Source organism: Phacochoerus africanus, chromosome X (genome assembly GCF_016906955.1).
Source record: "Phacochoerus africanus isolate WHEZ1 chromosome X, ROS_Pafr_v1, whole genome shotgun sequence".
In the NCBI taxonomy this organism is placed as follows: Eukaryota; Metazoa; Chordata; class Mammalia; order Artiodactyla; family Suidae; genus Phacochoerus; species Phacochoerus africanus.
Genome location: NC_062560.1, coordinates 28,847,083 through 28,873,249, shown reverse-complemented (window position 1 = coordinate 28,873,249; position 26,167 = coordinate 28,847,083). Strand labels below are relative to the sequence as shown.

General features: G+C 37.1%; 1 protein-coding gene across 4 annotated transcripts in view; it reads right to left on the bottom strand.

Annotated features, from left to right (window-relative positions):
• Window positions 1–3,251: 3,251 nt before the first annotated feature.
• Window positions 3,252–26,167, bottom strand: part of GK (glycerol kinase) — an 84,605-nt gene continuing 61,689 nt past the window's right edge. For 2 of the 4 annotated variants that reach the window (XM_047764479.1, XM_047764476.1), the window contains 8 exons: window positions 17,810–17,888; window positions 16,775–16,871; window positions 16,228–16,312; window positions 15,701–15,821; window positions 15,448–15,591; window positions 12,091–12,171; window positions 8,849–8,935; window positions 6,291–6,480 (listed from right to left, as the gene is read on the bottom strand). In XM_047764479.1, coding sequence (XP_047620435.1) covers window positions 6,470–6,480; window positions 8,849–8,935; window positions 12,091–12,171; window positions 15,448–15,591; window positions 15,701–15,821; window positions 16,228–16,312; window positions 16,775–16,871; window positions 17,810–17,888 — 705 coding nt within the window. In that variant the 3' untranslated portion in view covers window positions 6,291–6,469. Of the gene's footprint in view, window positions 3,818–6,290; window positions 6,481–8,848; window positions 8,936–12,090; window positions 12,172–15,447; window positions 15,592–15,700; window positions 15,822–16,227; window positions 16,313–16,774; window positions 16,872–17,809; window positions 17,889–26,167 lie in introns of those variants that run through there. The other 2 variants (XM_047764478.1, XM_047764477.1) reach the window with 2 other exon arrangements.

Sequence of the window (26,167 nt, the reverse complement as noted above, 5' to 3'; positions counted from 1 at the left end):
CAGAGCTGTAGCCACCGGCCTACGCCAGAGCCACAGCAACGCAGGATCCAAGCCGAGTCTGCGACCTACACCACAGCTCACGGCAACACCGGATCCTTAACCCACTGAGCAAGGCCAGGGATAGAACCCGCAACCTCACGGTTCCTAGTTGGATTCGTTAACTACTGCACCATGATGGGAACTCCTGGATTTATTTTAAATAAATGCAAACTACAATTACATTTTTATTGAGATATAATTCATATACCATAACTGGACTTCTTTAAAGTGTGTAATTCCGTGTTTAGCATATTCATAAAGTTGTGCAATCATCACCTCAAAAGAAATCCTGTCCATTAGCATTCAGGTGCCATTTTCCCTCCCACCCCCAGACTCTGGCAGCCACTAATATACTTTCTGTCTCTATGGATTTGTCTCGACATATCATACAATTGTAATCATAAAATATGTGGCTGTTTGTGTATGACTTTTTTTACTTTGCAGTTTTCAAGGTTCATCCATGTCGTAGCATGTACCATACTTTATTTTTATATCTCAACATATTCCATTGTATGGATATACCACCTTTCATTTAACCATTCATCAAGTAACAGACATTTGGCTCTTATGAATAATGTTGCCATGAACATTCAAGTACAATGGCCTGTGAATTTAAGTTTGAAAATTTTAAATTAGTTTTCTAAATAGTTAATAGGTTAACGTGGTTCAATCTTATATATACTAGCAATTTACATGATTCAAATACATAACACACACACATACATATATACACACACACCTTTTTTATATACATATAAAAGTTTTTCCCCACTCCTGTCCCCCACATCTAATCATTGCTTTCTGTTCCAGTTATAATCTTAACATTATAAACACTGTTAATAGTTTATTTATGCATCCTTCCAGAATAGGCAAAATCTCAATTTTCCCTCATTTTTTAAAAATGGAAAGGTAGCAAATTTATGTACTCTTCTGCATCTTATTTTTTCACTTATCCTAGATGTTCACATATGTAAGTTTCTAGACCGTGTCTTCATTCTTTTCTAAAGCTGTATGTTTGACATTGTATGGCTATATCACGGTTAATTTAACCAGTCTCCTTTTGATGAGTGTTTTGAGGATGATTTTTTTTTTTCTTGGCTGTGCCCACGGCATGTGGAAGTTCTTGAGCTAGGGATCGAACATATGTCACAGCAGTGACCCAAGCCGCTGCAGTGACGGTACCAGATCTTTAACTCACTGTGCCATAAAGGAAATCTGTGGATGATTTAAATGATCTGATATTTACAAAATTCACTTGTAAACTAGTCATATAATAAGCAACCAATGAGATAAATAATATCAGGTTTAGTAATAAGCAATAAAAGAAGCTATTTAATTTTAATGCTACACAGGAAAATTGAAAAAGGCCTGAGGTAGTAGTTGTTATCATCGGTCAACTATTATGCCATCAGGTAAAATTAGTTGTCTGAAATAGAAAGAAAACTGGTAAATAAACATATTGGTCTAGTCAAACAACTTGTGTTTTAACCTATCCTCTGCTTGTCAGAATATTTATGTTTATAGATCCCAAATTTAATTAATCATTTTCACGAAATCTGATGACAGGGAAATATCTCCAGAAGTACTTGTGAGAGTTTGATATTTAACATTTTATACTCTATGATAAGACTAGAACTAAGGTATGTGCCTATAGGTACAGACCAATTAAATTGGTTTTAAAAGTCACTAAGGGAGTTCCCGTTGTGGCGCCGTGGAAACAATCTGACTAGTATCCGTGAGGATGCAGGTTTGATCCCCGGCCTCGCTCAGTGGGTTATGGATCCAGCGTTGCCGTGAGCTGTGGTGTAGTCACAGACATGGCTCGGATCTGGGGTTGCTGCGGCTGTGGCGTAGGCCAGCCGCTGTAGCTTCAATTCGACCCCTAGCCTGAAAACTTCATATGCTGGGGGTACGGCCCTAAAGAGCAAATAAATAAAAATAAATAAATAAAAATAAAAGTCACTAAGTTTTTGAGTTCCCTGGTAGCACCAGGATCTGGCATTGTTGCTGCTGCGGTGCAAGTTTGATCCTTGGCCCAGGAACTTCAGCATTGCATGGGTGTGGAAAAAAAAAAGTCATTAAGTTTTCCACTAATTATCTATTATGTGACCTTATGGGTTGTTAGGTTGCAAGAACAGATCAACTGTACCTCATTATTTGAATATTATTAGTTAAAACTAGCTATTATAAAGTTCTAGTTAAAAAATAATTTTTGGAACCCTGTAGACTGTTGAATGTAAAGCCACTATGGAAAAACAGTATGAAGATTCTTCAAAAAAATTAAAAATAGCACTACCATATAATCTAGCAATCCCACTTCTGAGTATATATCCGAAAAACTGCATTATTCACAATATTATTATTCACAACATTATTATTACATTATTCACAGTATCCAAGATATAGAAACAACCCAAATGTTCACTGACAGAGGAATGGATAAATAAAATGTGGCATATTCAAATAATGGAATCTTATTTGGCTTTAAAAAAAGAAGGAAATCTTGGAGTTTTCTTGCGGTTCAACGAGTTAAGGATCTGGCATTGTCACTGCAGCAGCTTTGCTCTCTGCTATAGCACGGGTTCAGTCCCTGATCCAAGAATCTCCACATGCTGCTGGTGTGGCCAAAAAATAAAAAAATAAAGAAAGAAGGAAACCCTACTATTTGTGACAACATAGAGGGACTTGGAAGACATGTTAAGTAAAATAAACCAGACACAGAAAGACAAATAGTGCAATGATCTCAGTTCATGAGTGGAGTCTTAAAGTTAAATTTGTTGAAATAGAAAGGAGACTGGTGGTTAGCAGGGGCTGAAGTCGGGGGGGGGAAGGGAAGTTGTTCAATGGATAAGAAGTTACAGTTATACAAGATGAGTAAGTTCCAGAACATAGTGCCTAGAATTAACAATATAGTATTGCACACTTAAAATTTTGTTAGGAGGGTAGATCTCATGTTAAGCTTCTTCACACATACACACACACACAGCAAAGGGATACAAGGAAACTATTAGAGGCAATGGATATGTTTATAACCTTGATTGTGGTGATGGGATACTGGATATATGCATATGTCCAAACTAATCAGATTATATACATGAAATATGTGCAATTTCCTGTATATCAACTACATACCTCATTGAATCTATAAAAAAATAGCAATTTTTGCATTTCTATTTACTATTAGGTAGACACTATGCAGTAAATACTACCTACTCTACTGCCAATGCTGTTAGTTTCTGTGCTATGACGTCTTTTTTTTTTGGTAGTTCCTCCTAAATACAGCTACCACTCTTCATTTCCACATGATACAAAATACCCATAAACCAAAGAATTGAGCTTTCGGCATTTCAAAACAAACACTGAAAAAATTCTAACACATTACTACAGAAGAAAAATGCTTTACTCATGTTACTGATTACCCGGAGAACAAAAGATTGAGGTGTTCACTATTGAGTTCAGAGAATGATTTCATACTTGACTCCACCAACTAACCCAGGTAGAGAGGAACAGAAACAGAGAGTGGAACCAGTAGGTCATGGTTAGCCTTGACCGCAAGACCCTATTGATAACAACTGCTGACCTCACCAGGGTATTTTCTGGATGCTGAGATGGACCAGTGTAGTCTTTTCTAACAAAGTGAGTAAGATGCTCATCATTCCAGAAACTAGTTCTTCGGCTGTTGGTTAATTCTTCAGAGTGTGCCTGATCAAGTGCTAACAGCTGAGTTTCACGTTTCCTGAAACATCTTTCTCAATTTAACTTTGATCTAAGTTCTAGTCTGTAAATGAGAAATGGAAGTAAGAATGAAGGTCAATTAAATTTATCATTAAATATCAATGCATACAATTTCAAACATTTATAAATGCGGCAATTTATAGAAAAGGAACATAATCATATTATTTGAACAGTGATTTTCACAATTACTTGCACTAACTCAACCTACCTTGGTAGAAACATAATTATGTTTAAAAGTATATAAAAGTAATAATTTCATAATGTCTTTCTATAATATTTATGTCACTGAAGTGGCAGCTGCATCAATAAAACCCAGCAGATTCAGTAATTTAGAAATAGCATAATCAGAACTGCAAATGCAAGCTACTACTAATTCCAAAAAGACCATTTTACTTTAATATAAATATTTTCCATCTTCAGCACTGATAGAAGAAAATAATGATAAGGTGATATTTTCCTATTTGTAGAAAAACCAAAATTTTAAGATATTTTAATGATGACATTAAGAAACTTAACTAGGTAACTTTTTACAACATATAACACTAAATTTTGAGAAATTCTTGGTGAAACAGTAAAATCTTTTCCTTAAAAAAAATTTTTTTTTTGGTCTTTTTTGTCTTTTTAGGACTGCACCCACAGCATATGGAGGTTCCCAGGTTAGGGGGTCTAATCAGAGCCGTAGCCGCCGGCCTATGCCACAGCCACAGCAACAAAGGATCCAAGCCGAGTCTGTTACCTACACCACAGCTCACGGCAATGCCGGATCCTTAACCCACTGAGCGAGGCCAGGGATCGAACCCAAAACCTCATGGTTCCTAGTTGGATTTGTTTCCGCTGCGCTAAGATGGGAACTCCTTTTTTCAGTTTTAATACAACAATAAACAGAGATAACTTTGCCATCTCAAATAGCTATTATAATTGCTTATTAGCAGTTGAAATATACTTGGATAGAAAGAGACTTGGCTTTTTTTTTCTACTTATGTTTTTTAAATTTTTTTTGACATCCCCTCAAAAGGATCCTAAATGTCTAAAATTATGTTGAAGGAAAAATAACCTTATATGGACTAGTGCTTGTATTTGAAAAAATGTTTACTGTAGTATTCCAGTTTTTTCTTTTTTTTAGCATATAAAAATAAAGTATAATAAATTATAGTCACAATAAAGTACATTTTCTTTTATTGATATAGAACTTATACTTAAATTTCAAAAGTTTGCTCTTTAAGAAAAAACTTCTTCTGGTAAATAGTATGCATAATTATTACCCCAAAATGTATACAGCTGTTTTCCCCCAAATATTTATACATACAGTGGCCTATATAAGACCAGCCCAGTTATACCTACTGAATACAATGTGGTCTTAATTTATAAATGGGCTACCCTCCGTATATAAAATATATAAGTATGTATGTTACACATATAAAGTAAGAAATATAAAAAGGAGATATGAAAAGAAAAAAGAAACAGAAAGTGTTCTTCCCTATAAGATCCAGGCAGAAATTTGGTATGATTAGTGAGAACGTGTACTCAATTTATAAATGGCCTACCCTGCGTATATAAAATACATAGGCATGTATGCCTATATATACAAAGTAAAAAATATAAAAAGGAGAGATGAAAGGAAAAAAAAAAGGAAAAAGTGTCCTTCCCTATAAGATTCAGATAGCAATTCAGTGTGATTAGTGAAACCATATAAAATACATGAAGAATTTTCAGTTTTGGCAAATACATTTTAGAAAAATGCCTAAGCTATGAGAGTACTAAATTTCCATTTTAAGAATTTAGTAGAGGTTTCCACTTAAACATTCAGTGAAGATGTTGTGGTCTCCCTAACATGCAGAAAAAAAGACTTTTTCCACAGAAAAGAAACTCATGGACTTGGAGAACAGACTTGTAGTTGCTGAGGGGGAGGGAGTGGGATGGACTGGGAGTTTGGGGTTAATAGATGCAAAGTGTTGCCTTTGGAATGGATAAGCAATGAGATCCTGCTGTATAGCACTGGGAACTATATCTAGTCACTTGTGATGGGGCATGATGGAGGATAATGTGAGAAAAAGAATATATATGTATGTATAAATATAAATATATATATATATATATATATATATATGAATGACTGGGTCACTTTGCTGTACAGTAGAAAATTGACAGAACACTGTAAAACCAACTATAACGGAAAAAATAAAAATCTGTTAATGACCAAAAAAAAAAAAAAAAAAGACTTGGTTAACAGTGGGGGGAGGGGCAGTCTGTTAAAAGGAAACAAGCAAAAAGTCACTCATTTTTAGCTGGTTAGTCTTAACTCCTTAATCAAGGGTATGTAGTACAAGAATCAAATACTGGCCCATCAAAGTTTGAATATGTGTGAGAAAAGATTTCAATGGACAGGATCTGGGTTCTTCCTAGATCTTAGAGGGAATGAGGCAGGAAATGATGGCAAAAGAGGGGCTCAGCCCTAAAGGTGGTTGGTCAAATTTTAACCACTGATATTAAAAAACACACCAAATGTTTCTATATCATTCTTTCTGCTGCATTTTCTTTATTTCAAGCCACAGATCTACTTGGAGGGTCATGCAGCAAGTGGCTTATAAATAAAATCAGAGTCTATGAATAGTGTCATGACACTAAAAGACAGAATTGCTGGATTCTTTCAATAGGTAAAGAATTCGCGTCTTTGGAATCCATGAGTCGGTATTATTTATGGCATACCTGAATGGGGACAAAAATCATATGTCAATAACAATATACATGCAATTCAGGAATTAAAGCAACAAAGACTATTCAGTCACTTATTGAGCTAGAAATTACATGATTCCTAAATATTGCTTCACAGTTAAAATGCAACAAACATAACTGGGCCACTTCCCAAAGTAGCAAATGAACACTACTGTTAACAGTAACCAAAGCAAGCCATTCCCATTCTTCTCAAATCTCAGCATATGTTACCAAGAGAGATCCTAAAGATGGTAACCATATTCATTTGGGAAGCCTAGGAATTGGGACACTTAATGTATCCTTGAGCTTAGAGATATGCTACGTATCCTAATTTCTAATTTTAGACCAGGGCTTTCCATACTGGTATCAAAGAGGAAAATGGAAGGAGAAAAAAAAAATCACTGAAAACATTCAGCTGCAATGGTTTTTTTCCCTCCCTTTTCCAGACAATCATTACGCAGGCAAAAAAAACTCAGGATAAAGAAAAAAAATAGAATTTTTCCTAAAAGAGCATTTAAGTTTTTAAAAATAAATTTAAATTACAGTTCTTCTGGTGAATATTTGGACTTTTTCACCAAATATTCCCAAGAAACAGAAAGAAAATAAGCATATGCTATTTCTGTATAGATTACGTATACAGAAGCCCTTTAGTAAGGTGTACGCACAAACAATACCAACATAAGGTATGGTTATTATGGAGGCAGAAGATGTGAATGAATTTATCATGAATATAAAGAATATAGAAAAAGGTAATCTAGTCTTAAATTCTCATGCAAATTGATAAAATGCAAATTTTATCATTAATTAAAAGATAAAGTTCTGAAGTAATTTTCATTCCATTTCTGCTGATGTAAATAACTTTCATTCCATGTAGACAATACTTTGGTGATTATGTTAAGCTGATTAATGCTTGTCAAATTTCTACAAACAGATGTTCCCCCATCAATAAAAAGTATTACATTTTAGCCAGATTGTCTTAAGAGAAATAATTTATTTATTTTTATTTATTTTTATTTTTTTTTGTCTTTTGTCTTTGTTGTTGTTGTTGTTGCTATTTCTTGGGCCGCTCCCGCGGCATATGGAGGTTCCCAGGCTAGGGGTTGAATCGGAGCTGGAGCCACCGGCCTACGCCAGAGCCCCAGCAACGCGGGATCCGAGCCGCGTCTGCAACCTACACCACAGCTCACGGCAACTCTGGATCGTTAACCCACTGAGCAAGGGCAGGGACCGAACCCGCAACCTCATGGTTCCTAGTCGGATTCATTAACCACTGCGCCACGACGCGAACTCCCAAGAGAAATAATTTAACACTTCCTAGTTAGGAACATTTTTTACATGTTTCACTTTCTTGGCAACATATGAAATATATCATTTCCACCTAGGCCACTCATTTGAAGAAAAACTGAGCTATCCTAAGGAACATCTTCCAAAAATTATTATATTTAATACAGGTTATACAATATGTTTCATAACATATTGAGCAATTTTATTCTTCTAAGAATATTCAGAAGTTAATCGGCAAAAAATGGTAATTCAGTTTGAATTTCAACCCCAATTTATTTCAGCAATAATTTTCAAAAACTTCAGTTCCCAAAATGTATTTTTTTAACTAAAATAGAAGTGACTATGAATCTCCCCCAGTTTTAGAGTTTTACAGAAACTCTGACAGACTCTTGTTGCAAGTCTAACCAGAAATGACTTGTGCAGCAGACTTTCATAAGTATGAAAAACAACTTATGTCCTTTTCTTTTCTTTTTTTTTTTTCTTTTTAGGGTTGCACCTGTGGCATATGGAGGTTCCCAGGCTAGGGGTCGAATAGGAGCTACAGCTGTCAGCCTACACCACAGCCGCAGCAATGCCAGATCCAAGCCTCGTCTGTGACCTACACCATAGCTCACGGTAACACCAGATCCTTAACCCACTGAGTGAGGCCAGGGATAGAACCCGCATCCTCATGGATACTAGTCGGATTTGTTTCCACTGTGCCACAACAGGAACTCCCAATTTAGGTACATTTGAAAGCCAATTTAGTTGGATTCAAATGCAGTAATTTACATGTCATCTGTCACTCTGAAAGTCTTTTAAATTTAACCATTAACAGTAGTATTTTTACTTGTGCTTATTGTTGCAGCTAACAGCAGAAAGTAGTCCCTCAAAGGAATCATCAACTACTGAAAATAAGAGGATAAAAACAGAGTCACAGTCCTTATATCTGACTAGCCCCAAAGATTAATTGGTCTAGCTAATTAGACCTTTAATGGATTTTCCAGGCTCCCAAGAACAGGAAAAAGGAAAAACACTGAAAAATACACAAATACATTAATGCTAACTAATAAATTGTCTAATTTAAAGAGGAACTGACCTGAGAGGTACCTTGCTCCGATTAACATTACCATGCTACTCACTATAAAAAAGCCCAAGGGTAGACTACAGAAGATACTAGGGTCACCTGTGGTCATCCAAGTAGGAGGGAATTCCAGTCAAGCAAACCAAAAGAGAGACACATAATTACAATATTTGTGTTAAGAATCACATGATAGCAAAACAAAGTTATAAAATCATATATTCATAGAAGCTAGCAAAGAGTTATCACTTCAAATTAAAAACAGAATCAATATTGAAGGCTTATGACAGTTCACAAACAATACAGACAGCATTCCACAAGTAGCCAAGAACATAATGCATAAAGACCAACATAAGCCTTCTACTAGCAAAGCCAAAGAAAGCTGATGGAGAACTTTTTGGGAGGCTGTTGATTTTAGCCTTCTTTATTCTTCCCCAAAAGCTGCTAAGTGAGCAACCCAATTCCCCTCAAATTCAAATTACAGATCCAATGTACCTGAATATTAATGTTACTATAATTTAAAAACTAAATCGTAGGAATCTATATTTCAAAATATTGCCTTAGAACACTTTTTTTTATATTTTCTAACCTCAATTCTCTCAGAAACACTTCTTCTAAAGAATATTCCATATATATGTATATATTGAACTTAAAAATTATAGGAGTTCCTGCTATTGCACAATGGGATCGGTGGCATCTTGACAGTGCTGAGATGCAAATTCGATCCCTGGCCCAGCACAGTGGGTTAAGGATCCAGTGTTGCCACAGCTGCAGCTTAGGTTGCAACTGTGGCCCAGATCTGATCCCCGGGCTTGGGAATGCCATATGCCACAAGGTGGCCAAAAAAGAAAAATAAATAAATAAAAATTTTGTGTCTAGAATATTTAACACTTTTTCAAAAAAAATGTTGTCTTGGTGGGTTTGGAGTACAAAGCCATAAAGTCATCATTTATTATAAGCTCTCTCCAAAAAATATAAAACCCCCAATCACTGAATGTATGTTAAAAATCCTTTATAATACATTTAAAGAAAGCAAATACAATTGCTTAAAAAATGGCAGAGTGTTTTGGAAATTAAGCGAACATAATATTCTTCCCATAAATTAAAGCAATTTAAAGAGGATGAGAGACCAAGTAGCAATTCAAATACCCTTTCAAGATTATTAAAATAGGATTCTGTCTGTATTGCTATTACCATAGAGCGTATTGCTATATCATATGGCTTATGTTGCTTAGGGAATACAAATAGCATTTCACTAACTGAATATTACTATTCCATGCTTATTATACAGTTTAGAGAGTCTCAAAATATTATACATTAGATTGCTTTTCATAACTCTACTCAAGATTTTTTTTTTGTCTTTTTGTTTTTTTAGGGCCACACCCACAGCATATGGAGGTTCCCAAGCTAGGGATTGAATTGGAGCTACAGCTGCCGGCCTACATCAGGATCCAGAGTCACATCTGTGACCTACACCACAGCTCAGGGCAATGCCCGAACCTTAACCCACTGAGCAAGGCCAGAGATCGAACCTGCAACCCAATGGTTCCTAGTTGGATTCGTTTCCGCTGTACCATGGGAACTCCTACTCAAAATATTTTTCAAACTTTGACTTAAATCTGCTGCAGTCTAATAGATAGAAAAACAAAGCTTGAAAAATTTAAAGCTCTCAAAAAACTTAATTACTTTATAATCAATGCTAATAGCAGAAACCAAAGAAATCGTATAATTTTCTTTTATCAACTTTTCCTTGGCATTTAAAATTCACTGACAAGGTGAGGTAAGCAAACAGAAAAAATGATCAATTGGTTTTGTTGGAATTTTGCAAGTAAAATTATAACCTCACCTGCTAGTAAGGAGAAATGTGTGTATGGCACTGAGGTTGGAGCTGGGGGGCGGGGTGGGAACACAGGAAAGATTGTGCCATTAAAAAAAAAAATCCAACTAGTCAAAGAAACCATTTTAACTCAAATTTGCCTGAGCCATTAAAGGCAACGAGAAAATAAATCAGAGTGCACACCTGTTATATCTTGCACAGCAACTAGCACTGTGCTACAAAAATACCTATGATTGAGAAGTCTATTTTATGTTTTAGGGTCATTTGTTTGTTTATTTATTTATTTAGCGTTTTAGCACTGCACCCATGGCATATGGAAATTCCCAGGCTAGGGGTCCAATCAGAGCTGCGTCTGCAACCTACACCACAAGCTCATGGCAACAAGGATCCTTAACCCACTGAGGCCAAGGATGGAACCCATGTCCTCATGGATACTAGTTTCGTTAGTTACTGCTGAGCCATGACAGGAACTCCTGAGTTTAATTATAAAGAGTCTCCAAACTGCAAACAATCTTAGCAAGAAAGGCCTTGCCACTCTCTTAGAAAGGTAAATCTCTGAAAAAAATATTAGAAGAAAATGGGTATGAAGCTTATTTAGGAGAATAAACAAAAGCTTCAAATAGGAACATCTGGGACTGAAAATACAGACCACAGTGGCCTGCGGTAGATGATACCAGAAGCTTCTCCCAAAAGCCAAATACATTACAAGTGGTTCTATACTCACTTCGGCCACGGTTCCATTCATTATGTTCCAAACCTTGCATTTAACAAAGGATTAAAATATATGCCACATTAAAGGGATATTTAAGGCCATTTCGCTATTAAAGGCAGCTCAGGGCTATCTGCAGCAATGCTGGATCCTTAACCCACTGTGTTGGGCCAGGGATTAAATCTATGTCTTGACATTGCAGAGACAATGGCATTTTTAATTTACTATGTTTGGTACTTTTCTTCCTCTGACTCCAATGAATTCTCATAACATACACTCACTAAGAACTTGGAAGCAGTCTAGGAATTGATGAAATACATTCCGAAATTAATGTAGCTTTTGGTTGGTTCAGGTCACGAAGACAGCCCCCCAAAAAGGCATAGTCAGACACGGAGAGGAAAAAAGAGTCTAGCTGATTTTTTTTTTTTTCATTAAGAAGAAACTAGAAATAATTTGGCTCTTAGAAAACTATCAATCGAAGTACCAGGAATCAACAAATAAGGAAAGATAAGGCAGGATGGAGTTAAGTATATCAACCTGATAATTTACATTTTATGTGTAGAATTTTAAAAGTGTTTTCAAAATGTTAGAAACTATGACCATATACTAATGCTTTTATTTAGAGCAGCCTTGCTAAGCATAAATGGTCATATACTTAAATAAGCCATTAAACATATTAAGACAAAGTAGCAATAATAATAAAAACATTTTTACCACTTTCTGAAGACTGAGTTGTAACCCAACCCATTGACTTCATCACGGCTTTCTTCCACGTAGAATAACGGATTTCACTTTCTGGAAATAGAGGGTAGGAAAACCACTCATAAGAAAGGTAAGATGTTCTAAGTACCATACTTAGGTTCACTCATCATTCTTCTTCTTTTTTTTTAAATGATTTTTATTATTTCCATCATAGTTAATTTATAGTGTTCTGTCAATTTTCTTCTGTACAGCAAAGTGACCTAGTTACACACACACACACATATATAATACATTCTTTTTCTCACATTATTCTCCATCATGCTCCATCCATCACAAGTGACTAGTTATAGTTCCCAGTGCTATATAGCAGGATCTCATTGGTTTCCATTCCAAATGCAATAGTTTGGATCTACTAACCCCAGACCCCCGGTCCATCCCACTTCCTCCCCCTCCCCCTTGGCAACTACAAGTCTGTTCTCCAAGTCCATGCGTTTCTTTTCTGTGGAAAGTTTCATATGTGCTGTATATTATTTTCCAGATATAAGTGATATCATATGGTATTTGTCTCTTTTTGATGCACTTCACTTACTATGAGAGTCCCTAGTTCCATCCACACTCAATATTCTTAACAAATTATTACGTGTATTCAAATGATATTTATTACATGTATTAAAGTTTGGAGCTTTACCAGGACTCCAGAATATCTTTTTTTTTTAAACTCTGATTTGGGAAAATATGGGTGCTACTGATGGCCAGTGATTAGGAGAGAAGCTTGCTTGGAAGTTCGAGGGAAATTCAGCACAGCTTGCAGGATGAAGGGAGTTAGGGAGAAGGGCTATGTGCTAAGATCTGGCCATTCACAAGCAAGTGGTGACGAATTAGAAAGGGGAATTCCATTTGATCTGTTTTCTCTTTTGAGGTGGCAGAGGAGCTTGGGACATAGGGAAAGGTATGTTATAATATGGAAAGACTAGGAGGAGAATTATTTTTGGTCAAAGGAGTTGACAAATATTGATTTCTCACAAGATTCAAATTGCAGTCCTGTGAGAAGAGATGTCTTATTATTTATTTATTGATTGATTGGTCTTTTTGCCTTTTCTAGGGCTGCTCCCTTGGCATATGGAGGTTCCCAGGATAGGGGTTGAATCGGAGCTGCAGCCGCTGGCCTATGCCAGAGCCACAGCAATGCAGGATCCAAGCTGCATCTGTGACCTACACCACAGCTCACGGCAATGCCTGATCCTTAACCCATTGAGCAAGGTCAGGGATCGAACCCGCAACCTCATGGTTCCTAGTCGGATTTGTTAACCACTGCGCCACGACAGGAACTCTGAGAAGAGATGTCTTTAAAAGTGGAAATCCACAATGAGAGGACTAAGCGCATATGCACACTGAGGTATATGGAATGACAGGCCAACAGGTACCTGCTGTATAGCACAGAGAACTCTACCCACTATTCTGTGATAATCTATGTGGGAAAATAATCTGAAAGAGAATGGATATGTGTATATGTATGACTGGGTCACTTTGTTGTATAGCAGAAATGATCACAACCTTGTAAATCAACTATACTTCCATAAAACTTTTTTTAAAAAAAGACTAAACAAAAATGGGCACTGGTATGTACACATATGCTGCACTCTTCCTAATGATAGGAAACTGCCCTTTCTTTTTTTAATTTTAATTTTTATTTTTGTCTTTTTTAAGGCCACACTGTGGCATATGGACGTTCCCAGGCTAGGAATCCAAGTGGAGCTGTAGCCACTGGCCTATACCACAGCCACAGCAATGCCAGATCCGAGCTGCAACTGTGACCTACACCACAGTTCTCAACAATGCTGGATCCTTAACCTGCTAAGTGAGGCCAGGGATCAAACCCGTGTCCTCATGGATGCCAATAGGGTTCATCAACCACTGAGCCAGGACGGGAACTCCTGATGCTATTTTATACACAGGTTTTAAGGAAGTTTTAAAATGAAATTCATTATATAAAACCTTATTTTTATACTCAATATTTCAATATTTTTTTACTGAATTTAATTCAAGAGATGCATGCATCACAATACTTTAATAAAGGTATTGGTCACTTTAATAAAGGTATTGTGTCTTAGCTTTGTTAGGATGGTGAATCAAATATTTAATGCTCATTTACAGAAGTTGTTGCTGCTTTTGTCAGGCTAGCCCTGCTACGCTTAAAAGTTATCAGAATGTCCCTTAGCATAGTTAATCCTGTCCTAAAACTGGTCTGCCCCACCAAAGATGGTCAGATGTAGACATAAGAAGTCTGTGGCTGATACAACTCTCTTCTCACTGTCAAAAAAACCTATGCTGGGAGTTCCCTAGTGGCCCAGTAGTTAGGACTTGGCACTTTCACTGCGTAGCCCAGGTTCAATCCTGGATCTGGGACCTGAGATTCCACATCAAGGCACTGCATGCTCTAGGGGAAAAAAAAGGTTATACTAACAAGCTAGAGTTGACTGTGGCAGAGTTATCCTTGTACATGAAAGGACTGTAAACAGCAGAAGTGAATGGTAAAAAGGTGATTTTGAAGTTTTTCTTTTTTTAATAAGGAAAGAGAGTTACTTGGTGGCTTAGAGATTAAGGATCCAGTGTTGTCACTGCTGTGGCGTGGGTTTGATCTCTACCTGGGGAATTTCCACATGCTGTGGGTGTGGCCAAAAAAAAGAAAAAAGAAGGAACTATTTCACTCATTCACACACATTTAGTGTAGCCCAATGTGCTTAGTAGCTAAATATGAAACAGTAGCATTTGCTACTATCTTATTTAGTTTCTTCTTCTTCTTTTTTTTTTTAGGGTCGCACCCATGGCATATGGAGGTTCCTAGGCTAGGGGTCCAATTGGAGCTATAGCTGCCGGTCTACGCCACAGCCATAGCAACGCCAGATCCAAGCTGCATCTGCAAACTACACCATAGCTCATGGCAACACTGTATCCTTAACCCACTGAGCAAGGCCAGGGATTGAACCCGCAACCTCATGGTTCCTAGTTGGATTTGTTTCCACTGTGCCATGACGGGAACTCCCTTATTCAGTTTCATATGAATAAACCGAAAGGCAAACTCTCTTTCATTTTGCACAGGAAACTTTTTTTTTAAGGGCCATACCTACAGCATACAGAAGTTCCCAAGCAAGGTGTCGAATCAGAGCTATAGTTGCCGGCCTACACCACAGCCATAGCAATGTGGGATCCCAGCAGCATTTGCAGCCTATGCCTCAGCTTGCAGCAACCCCATATCCTTAACCGACTGAGCGAGGTCTGGGATCAAACCCAAGTCTTCATGGATATTGGTTGGGTTTGTTACTGCTGAGCCACAATAGGAACTCCTGCATGGTATACTTTAAAAAGTACCCTCAGCGTTGATCTGAGGTTCAAACCGCTCCACTGTGACAGCTGACAAGTCCTCAGGGTCAAGACTCCAAACACCAACTCCTTCAGCAGCTCCTGCTGCCATGGCAGCTCCCAGGGCAGTTGTTTCAGGCATGGAGGGCTTCACTGAAGGAAGAGAGCTCCATCAGTATCTTTGCAGTTACATATGCCTAAAACACACTTCTTCCAAAGGATGCATTACTCTTGGAGTTTAAAGAAATGAAGACTTACTAACCTACTGGGATATATAGAATGTCTGCTTGGAGCTGCATGAGAATTTTGTTGTTGGTCATCCCTCCATCTACCTGCAGGTGTCTGAGTGGCATTCCACAGTCACGGTTCATGGCGTCCAAAATCTTATATAAAGCAGTACAATGAACATAATTAAAGAGGTTGGTCTTTCAGGGCCCTCCTTGATCTGATTACAACCAAACATTTCTCTGTGCTCACCTCTACATCCAGCCAACCCAAACCACTTTATTTTGCATTCTGATTTCTTGCTACGATGCCTATGTTGTTACTACTGTTTTCTTTGCCTAATATGTACCAATCAGTATCCCCCCAACTGTAAAATTCCCAGTGCTTGGCAGATAACAGGAACTTAGAAAGGAATGGCAGCTGGAAAAAGACCAAAAACTTACATTTATTAACTATTTAGTAAATTCACTATAAAGTCTTGAATAAATTTCAAGCATTAACATACAATTTGTTTAAGAGTAACAAAAGTGGTATAAGTACAAGGAAAGGGCCCCTATTTATTACCTCTCGGGTTTGGAAACAAACAGCTTCCAATGCAGCAAAAGCAATATGGCATCTATTGGTGAACTGAGTAAGCCCACAGATGATCCTAAAAATATATGCAAAGATTTTTAAGATTAGAGTGGAATAAATGAGAAATGTCCTAACTATGGAAAGGTTGAATTTGGTAGTTAGAAATGTGCAGGTAGAAAAATAGGCATTAAAAAAACAAAACTGGACATAAACATTAAATAGCTCAGAAAGTACTTATAGTCTATAGTCCTGCACTCCCATATGGAAAAATTCATGATCTATCTGAATAGATGACAGTAGTATAAAATCCAATCAGTATTTATCTAGATGATGTCCCTAACATGAATGTGAATATGGCAAGGGCTTACTGTCAGATTATTTATAACTTCTTGGAATTTAAAGGTTCTGAAATTATACTCTCCAGGTAGAAAAGGCTTCCTCAATATTTGAAAATAGAAAACTATTAACATATAAGTTATTGGCTAATATAGTAAATAAATCAAGACCAACAAAAGCATACCTTATTTTCAATTCTTACCCTCTTGCACTAGGCTCCCAATATGGTGCATACAGCCCTGAAAACGCTGGGACGAAATAGCAGCCATAAGAAGTACCTACTTCTTTAGCAAGTTTTTCTAGCATTAAAAACAAAACAAAAATTGCTCTAATATATGCTACTTATTTTAGTCAATAAATACACATGTTTAAAACATTAGGACAGGGGTTTTGGTTTCCTATTATTTAGTACAGCAAAATGTTCCTAATTATAGCAGAATATGGGGAGAAACAAAAGCAGCTTTTTCCACACTGAACACCCTCCACTAAAACATAACCCACCCAGCCCAAGAAATAAAGGAGCTGGATTAAGATATTTTGGCTCATTTCCATGATTTTTAAGGTTGTTAACCAGCAGATGAAGAAGTGGCCTTCAGTGTGTTCCTAATTGGGAATGTCTTCCCGATTGTCTCACTTTTAGGTGAAATTAAACAAGTAGATGAGAGTGGGTAGGGAGTTCAAAATAATTACCCATCATCTGAAAATAGCCATATCAATACTCTGAAAATAGCTATATTAATTCTTAAATTATAGGAACTGGAGTTTATTTTTTTAATTAAAACTCCGTGGCATGTGGAAGTTCTGGGGCCAGGGATTGAACCTCTACCACCGCAGCAACCTGAGCTGCTGCAGTGACAATGCTGGATCCTTAACCCACTACACTACAAGGGAACTCCATACTGGAGTTTTAATTCTTACTCTAAGAGTTCTTTCTCATCAGATAAATTTAACTGCAGATTCTGACAATCTTTGGTGCTCAGCTTTACATTTGGGCAATTTGTATACCCTGCCTTGCCAGTTTATTAATAACCTCCACTAATGATGTCAATTTGTTGTTTTATAAATCTACACAAAATAGTCTTATAGGTAAATCAAATGCAAATAGGGATCAATCAAAATCAATAGGGATCCATATAGTTTAATGTCACATATGGGGCAAAGTAGAAGTGTTAACAGGTTGCACAGGTAAAATATATAAAATTTTCAAGATTCTAACCCTTTGTTAGAACATACTCACCAATTTCCTCAGAGGTCTTTATAATTCCAAGATTGTCTCTTAGCCAGCGAACAACAGCACCAGCTATAGCTACCGAACCCTATGGGGGAAAAAGAAATTTGAGAGAAACTATATGTTATCACTATAGAGAAAGTTTTTTTTTTTTTTTCTTTTTACGGCCACACTCATGGCATATGGGAAGTTCCCTAGCCAGGGGTCAAATCAGAGCTGCAACTGTATGCATATACCACCGTCACAGCAACACCAGATCTGAGCTGTAGCTGTGACCTACACCACAGCTTGCAACACCATATCCTTAACCCACTAAGCGAGGCCAGGGATCAAACCCACATCCTCATGGATACTAGGTCAGGTTCTTAACCCACTGAGCCACAATGAGAACTTAGAGAAAGTTTTTGAGCATAACTTCAATGTATGACACTACCAGATGGAAAAAAAAAACTGAAAAAAATGTCAACTCTGGGACTTCTACAAATATCATAACTTAGGTCTTCTAACACAAATATAGTTTTATCTAGGTCATTATAGAAGTTCTTCATGAGAGAGAAGAGAGCCCTCCAGTACACCTTTGGACCTACCCCTGTAGGTAGACATTAATGCACTGAGCAATTTGCTTCTTGTACAACTGGTCTACCTGTTGCTAAACTACTGAGGTATATTATCATCCAGAATACATTCCGATCTCATCCACAAAGTTACTGGGAGAGCCACCCTGAAAGTTTTTTCCAAGCGCATTTGCCATATCTAATAGTATATTAAATCTAGCAACCACAACAAAAAAGTGAGCAAAGAAGCTAATGAAAAAGTAATTATTCTTGACTACAAAATCACTAAGGGATGGGGTGGAGAGGGATGCACAACTATGGCAATAAGGAAGAAAACAGACAATTTGGAGTCAGATGAACTGGGCTTGAGTTCGAGTTCTAGTTCTTAATTGCCTTGTGATCTCAGGCGTACTGGTTAGGCTTGCAGAGACTTCATTTATTCACCTATGTCATGTGGTGACTCTAACAACAGTTACCTAAACAAACTACTAAATACAGGAAGTATACGGGAAGGTTCTTACTGAAAGAAGTATTAGCTTCACCAATTCTTTAAGTGTTAAAGAGTATCAGCTAAATTCCAATGATTCATGTATGGATAAACAACATGTAGTATAACCTCACAATGGGAAATATTTGGCCATGAATAAATGCGAAATTTTGCTACGTCATGGATGAACATTACGCTAAGTGAAAGAAGTCAGTCACCAAAGACAACACATTGTATGACTCCATTTATATGAAATGTCCAGAATAAGCAAATCCATAGAAACAAAGAGGAGATTAGTGATTGCTGAGGATTGGGGTAACGGAGTTACTTTTGGGGATGATAACATCCTGGGGGGAGTTCCCTGGTGGTGCAGCAGGTTAAGGACTTGGTGTTGTCACTACTGTGACTTAGGTTGTTGTTGTGGCACAGGTTTGATTCCTGGCCTGAGGAACTTCCACATGCTGTAAGTGTGGCCAAAAAAAGAGTTCAGAGTCACCCGAAACCAAAATATCAGGTGATATTAAGTGAAGGAAGTGGAGTGTACTTTTTTGTTGGTTGCTTCCCTGTACCCAATTCAGTGAATTAACTACAAATGGTTACCCCTACCTGCCATTAATTTTCAGGATGTAAACAAACGATATGCTGACCATACTGATACATTCTATCATTCACAGCTGCTATGAGAACAAGTCACTATATGCTTCTGCAAAGTTGGCAGAACATCACAGTTGTTCTTTTTATACAGTGGATTTTCAGCTATAAAAAATTATTTGAGGAACAGATTGATATCACTGTGCAAATACAACCAGACTTTAATAATGGGAGAAAAGACAATTTAGCAAATACCTGACAAAGGACTATAACACAATGCCTCCTCCCAAAAAAGAAGTTGCTAATATACTTCCTAACTTTGATACATTATATAATTAGGTACATGGTTGGACTATCAAGGAGAACTAAGTATATTTTTTGCTTTTGGAGATAATTCAATTCTTAAACATCCTTTGGAAGCAAACAATTCAGAGATAGTAGTTGCCAAAGACTAGAAAATATAAAGGATTTTCTAGACCAGTGCTATTTAATAGAAATTTAATGTAGGCCACACACATAATTTAAATTTTCTAGTTATCATATTTAAAAGGTTACATTACATTTTGCTTAACCCAATATATTAAAAATATCATTACAACAATCAGTATAAAAATTGAGATCTCTGTTACATAATTCTTTGAAATTGGTTATGCATTTCACAGTTACAGCACATCTCAACTCTGACTAGCCACATCTCAAGTGCTTAACAGTCAGGGTAGTGGCTACCACAGTGGACAGCATAGTTCTAGATTTAAATGGAAAAACAGATGTTCTTTCTCCATAACTCTAAAATAGACTCTGGATCTACATGGCATCTAACCAAGAAATGTGCATATTTTCAATGGTTTTAGGTGAGTAAATAACGAATTTTCAAAAGCTACTGAGCTAGAAGTCTAGATGAGTGGTCCTATGGCTACCAGCTAGTGTAAATTTATATTTTGGGAAATCAAATGCTGATGTACCTCATTTCTACAGGTCACTAGCCTGGGAACCTCCATATGTCATGGGCATAGCCCATAAAAGAACAACAACAACAAAAAAAGATTCAATATAAAAGATGGTTTGAAATTAGTATATAATTTTGGTATCGGGACACAATACTTGGTATAGCTTTTAAAAATTCATAAAAATAGAGAAACCTCCAAATTCACAAAAGATGTGGTGGTCTTCTCAATCCAGAGGCAGGAGATAAAGTGGAAGATGGTATAATACTTTGAAGATGGGCAGAAAGATAGAGTACAGGAATGGAAACCTAAAATGATAGATAGAAGGTGACTGTCTACTTGATATCAAATAAGTTATTTTCAATTACATCATAAATACAAAGACTCAATACTTCAGCTCATCAACTAAAAATATGAATCAACCCTTATGCTAAATCATGATCCACTGGGAAAGCTGCATACAAGCCTAACAGTGGCTCTCTAGAGAAAAACGTAAGAGAAAGGAGAGGGTAAAAAGAAGAATAAGTTCAATGATAACCAGACAAGAGAAGTAAATTATGCAAAAACTAAACACATAACCTGGAAAGACGAAGGCTAAGTAACAGGCTATGAAGAAAGATGAGGTTAAAAATGAGTAGATCATGGAGTTTCCGTCATGGTGCAGCAGAAATGAATCCAACTAGGAACCATGAGGTTTCAGGTTCAATCCTTGGCCTTGCTCAGTGGGTTAAGGATCCGGCATTGCTGTGAGCTGTGGTGTAGGTCACAGATGTGGCTCGGATCTGGCATTGCTGTGGCTGTGGCGTAGGCCAGCAGCTGTAGCTCCGATTAGACTCCTGGCCTGGGAATGTCCATATGCTGTGGGTGTGGCCCTAAAAAGCAAATAAATAAATAAATAAATAAAATAAGGAGATCTGATGTCATGTCATGTCGTAGCAGGCAAACCTACTTTCCCTCAAAAGCTCCTTGACATGAATGCCATTGCCATGGAAAACAGTAGATATTTCAGGATGCAAGAGAGTTGTATTTTACAATGCAGTTATGGTTAAAATCAGTAAGTGTGGAAAAAAATGTAAAATTAAGGTTACCCTTAAGTTGCTTCAAATTAACAATTAAGCATAGTAAACATAATTTTGTGTATGCTACAGTAACATGTAACATTATATATATAATTTATACTTTCCTTAACTTCTACCTGATTACAAATGCATTCTTTTCTTCTTTTTCAGGTGTGGCCACGGCATGTGGATTTGGGCCAGGGATCAAATCTGAGCCGGAGCTGCAACGTATGCCACTGTTGCAGCAACGCTGGATCCTTAATCCACCACGCCAGGCTGGGGATTCAACTGGTGCCGCCACAGAGACAAGCTGGATCATTAATCCACTGCACCACAGTGGAAACTCTTTAAATTTTTAAAAATCTTTTTTGGCCATGCCCATAGTATGTAGAACTTTCCAGGCCAGGGATTGAACCTGGGCCACAGGAGTGACCCAAGCTGCTGAAGTGACAATGTCAGATCCTTCCTAAACTCACTGTGCCACAAGAGAACTCCTCTATAGCATTTCTAACTGCAAAGAAAGGAGAACAGGAACACAGCATTGAATTGAGAAACCATTATTTCTGAAATATAATCTGAATCATTAATACTTCAGTAACAAGTTTGGGAATTAAAATTAAAGGCTCTCACTCAGAAAGTATACTTTCCAAGAAAGTAGATTACAAAGGTTCATGAACAATGTTTATAGGCTGTGACAGACAGATTTTTTTTTTTATTTAAGGGCCATACCTGCAGCATATGGAAGTTCCCAGGCTAGGTGTTGAATCAGAGCTGCAGCTGCTGGCCTATACTACAGCCACAGCAACAATGGATCCAAGCTGCATCTGCAACCTACACCACAGCTCAAGGCAACGCTGGATCCTTAAGCCACTGAGCAAGGCCAGGTATCGAACATGCTTCCTCATGGATACTAGTCGGTTTCATTGCTACTGGGTCACAATGGGAACTTCTGGATTCTTAATTAAGGTGGCCCCATGATCCTCACCTCCTGCTGTTCATGTCCTTCTGTGATCTCTTCCCCTTGAGCAAGGTGGGATCTATGACTTGCCTCTGACCAAAAGGACATGTCCAAAGGTGATGGGAAGTATGTGATGATGTGTATGTGACTACATTGCCATACCTGTTTTCTGGACTCTTTCCCTCCTTTGCTGGCTTTAAGGAAGCAGAGGACCATATTAGAAGTTGTCACATGGGAAGCAACTGCAGGTGGCCTCTAGAAGATAAGGGTAGCCTCTGGCTGACTGCTAACAAGAAACTGAAACCCCCAGTCCTACAACCACAAGGAACTAAATTTGGCTAATAACCTGAGTAAACCAAGAAGCAGATGGAGCCTCAGATGAAATTGTAGCCTCAACCGACATCTGGACTTCAGCTTCTTGAGAACACGAGCAAAGGAAACAGCTAAGATTTGCCTGGACTCCTGATGTGTGGAAACTGAGATAATAAATGGGTATGGTTTTAAGGTGCTTATATCTGTGGTAATATTGTTATGCAGCAATAATTAACTGATATATGAGGCTTTTACCTAAAATGGCTCAAAAGGGATGACAAACTCCAAAAAGGAAATCTTAACACTCTAATCATAAATCATACCAAAGAGATGAGAAAAGGATACTAAAAAAAAAAAAAAAAAAAAAAGGAAGGATATAAGGATCAATTTTTGAAGTACATATTTAATAGACAAAAATGGCATAACATAGGATTTGGCACGTAAACAATATTTGTTGAGTGTCTACTACATGCCAGACTCTGAGATAGAGTGGTTGGTGAACAAGGCAAACAGGTACTCTGGCCTCAGGGAACTTATATCCTAGTGACAGAATGGAGGAATAAGGAAGTCTCAAATCCAAAGTAAACTCAAATTCATAATCATATTCAAGGCCCCCCAAAGAATTTTGTTTTGTGAAATAATATTTAGAAAAAGATGGTGAACAAGGAAGGGAGAAGCACAACTTGGGGAGGATAGTGCACACATGACAGAAGGAAGACAAAACTACTGATTGTTCTATTTTGCTTCAATTATCTTCCACTACTAAGAACATTTTCCAACTTGAAAGAGTGGGACAAACTTAGGCAGTTTAATATGAGTTTAAAGTCTCATAAACACCTGAAGGATCATGTGTCCCAATTCCTTTTTACTAATAATGAAAATAGGGACCTAGAGATGTGAAAATGTCAGACTTAGATGAATCACATGCCAGGGGGTAGGGAGAAAAAAGAAGAATTTTCTTGGTGAAGAAAAAGGGGTAAATATCCCTATCAACAGAGATGGCTGAGTTTGTACTTGAAAAATCAGGTAACAAAATGTAAAAAGAGAAAACCACAATAGCACATGTTAAATAGAGAACAGTACTGACGTCAACAAACAGAAATGCATGACTGAGTAGGATCTGAGGCCACAGGCATGATAGATTCTGATTCATTTTTCTGTGTGTATGTATGTATGTGTCAGAGAGCAGGAATGGTGGCCTGAACTGACTCTTACAGAGGAAAGGAATCCAAAGTGTTTTCTGTAGACCAAGAATATCATCAGTGCTTGAAGCTAGAGGCTAGGTGGTACGCTCTTGCTTGTTTAGGGATGATGGAAAACAAGCAACTGTCTACTTGCTGACTAAGGATATTGGCTTAATGGGAAATGAGATCAGAAGGGAAAATTCCAAAATACAGGAAGAAATCTATTATTAAAACATTAGCCATAGTGTTGGGAAAACAGAACAGCTACATGCAAAATAATCAAACCAAACTACTTTCCCACATCATATGCAAAAACCAACTCCAAATAGATTAAAAACTTTAACAAGACCTGAAACCATAAAACTCCTAGAAGAAAACATAGCAGTGTGTTCTTTGACCTTAGATCTTAGCAATATTTTTTGGCTCTGTCTCCTCAGGCAAGAGAAACAAAAGCAAAAATAAACTAAAAAACATGGATGGACCTAGAAAGCAATATGCTATGTGAAATAAATCAAAGAAAGAAAATATAGTATGATGTCATTTATATGTGGAATCTAAAAACTAAAACAAATGAACAAATATAATAAAACAGAAATAGACTCAAAGAAACAGAATCAAATGCTAGTTGCCAGAGGGGAAGGGGGAAAGGGGATGAGTGAAAAAGATGAGGGAGATTAAGAGGTACAAACTTCCAGTTATAAAATAAACAAGACATGGTGATATAATTAACATAAAGCATTGGGAATATAATCAATAATACTGTAATAATTTTATATCATGACAGATGCTAACTAGACTTATTGTGGTGATCATTTTGTAATGTATAAAAACACTGAATCACTATGTCGTACACCTAAAATTAATATAATATTGTAAGTCAATTATACTTCAATTAAAATTGGTTAAATTAAAAAATGTATTTTTGATAAATTAGATATTACTGCATCTCATATGCTAGCTTGCAGTTATCACTTCTTTTTTTTTCTTTTTGGCCGTATCTATGGCATGTATGTAGAATATCCCAGGCCAGGGATCAAACCCACGCCACTACAGTAACCACAGCCACAGCAGTGACGAGGTGGGATCCTTAACACACTGAGCAACAAGGGAATTCCAAGTGTCACTTTTAGTAAAAATGCATGGAAGGGAAAAAAATGACGTTAGTCAACAAAATGTAACAGCTAGAATAGAATTCATTCTACTCTGACAAATGTGCTAAAAGTACTCAGAGGTAAATTAACATATGATTACAATTAAAATCTCATGAATTACAAATCAAAAGAGAAATAAGACAAAAACACACACAAAAAAATAGCCAGTTAAAGATTCTAGAAATTACTGAGTGAAATTAAAAAAATATAATAGATGAGATAGATAGACCTTTCTTTTTTTTTCTTTCTTTCTTTCTTTTTTTTTTTTTTTTTGCTTTTTAGGGCCACACCTGTGGCATATGAAGTTCCCAGGCTAGGGGTCAAATTGGAGCTACAATTGCTGGCCTATGACACCACAGCCATAGCAATGCGGGATCTGAGCTATGTCTGCAACCTATGCCACAGCTCATAGCAAAGGCAGATCCCTGACCCACTGAGCGAGTCCAGTGATTGAGCCTGCATCCTCTTGGATACTAGATTAATTTCCACTGCACCACAACAGGAACTCTGAGATAAACCATTGAGTAGACAGAGATAATACATAAATTAGTATTTCCATACATGGTATTTATACATGGTAATGAAAAAGAACGAAACAATAACTATATCTAACAATACAGATTAATCTCCCAACTATAAAGCTGAGTGAAAGAGGACAGATCAAAGATTGCATAATGTATTAGTCTCTCTCTTTTACATTTTTAAGATATAACGAATTAAAAACATGTAAAACTAAACTCTGGTGTTGCACATTTAAGTGTTAGGACTATGTAGAAAAGAAAGTGACTATAATAAAAGTCACGGCAATTGTTACATAGGGGAAAGGAAGGAGGCTGTGACTGGGAGAGACACAGAGAATTCCTGGTAGTGTGCTGTTTCCTGACCCGGGTGAGGTCACACTAGTCTTCCCTTTGGAGTTATTTGTTAAGCTGTACATTGATGTTTTATGCATTTTTTGTATATATCTTATATTTCACAATGAAAAAGTTTTTGTCTCGTCTGTTTTAAAGAGAGAATTTGGCAAGGTAAGGTAGATACTGAGAAACTCACCAGGGATGCAGCACAGAGAAACAAAGAGATTTAAAAAATATAAAAGGGCAGTAAAGAGACATGGAGGGTGGGTTGGAA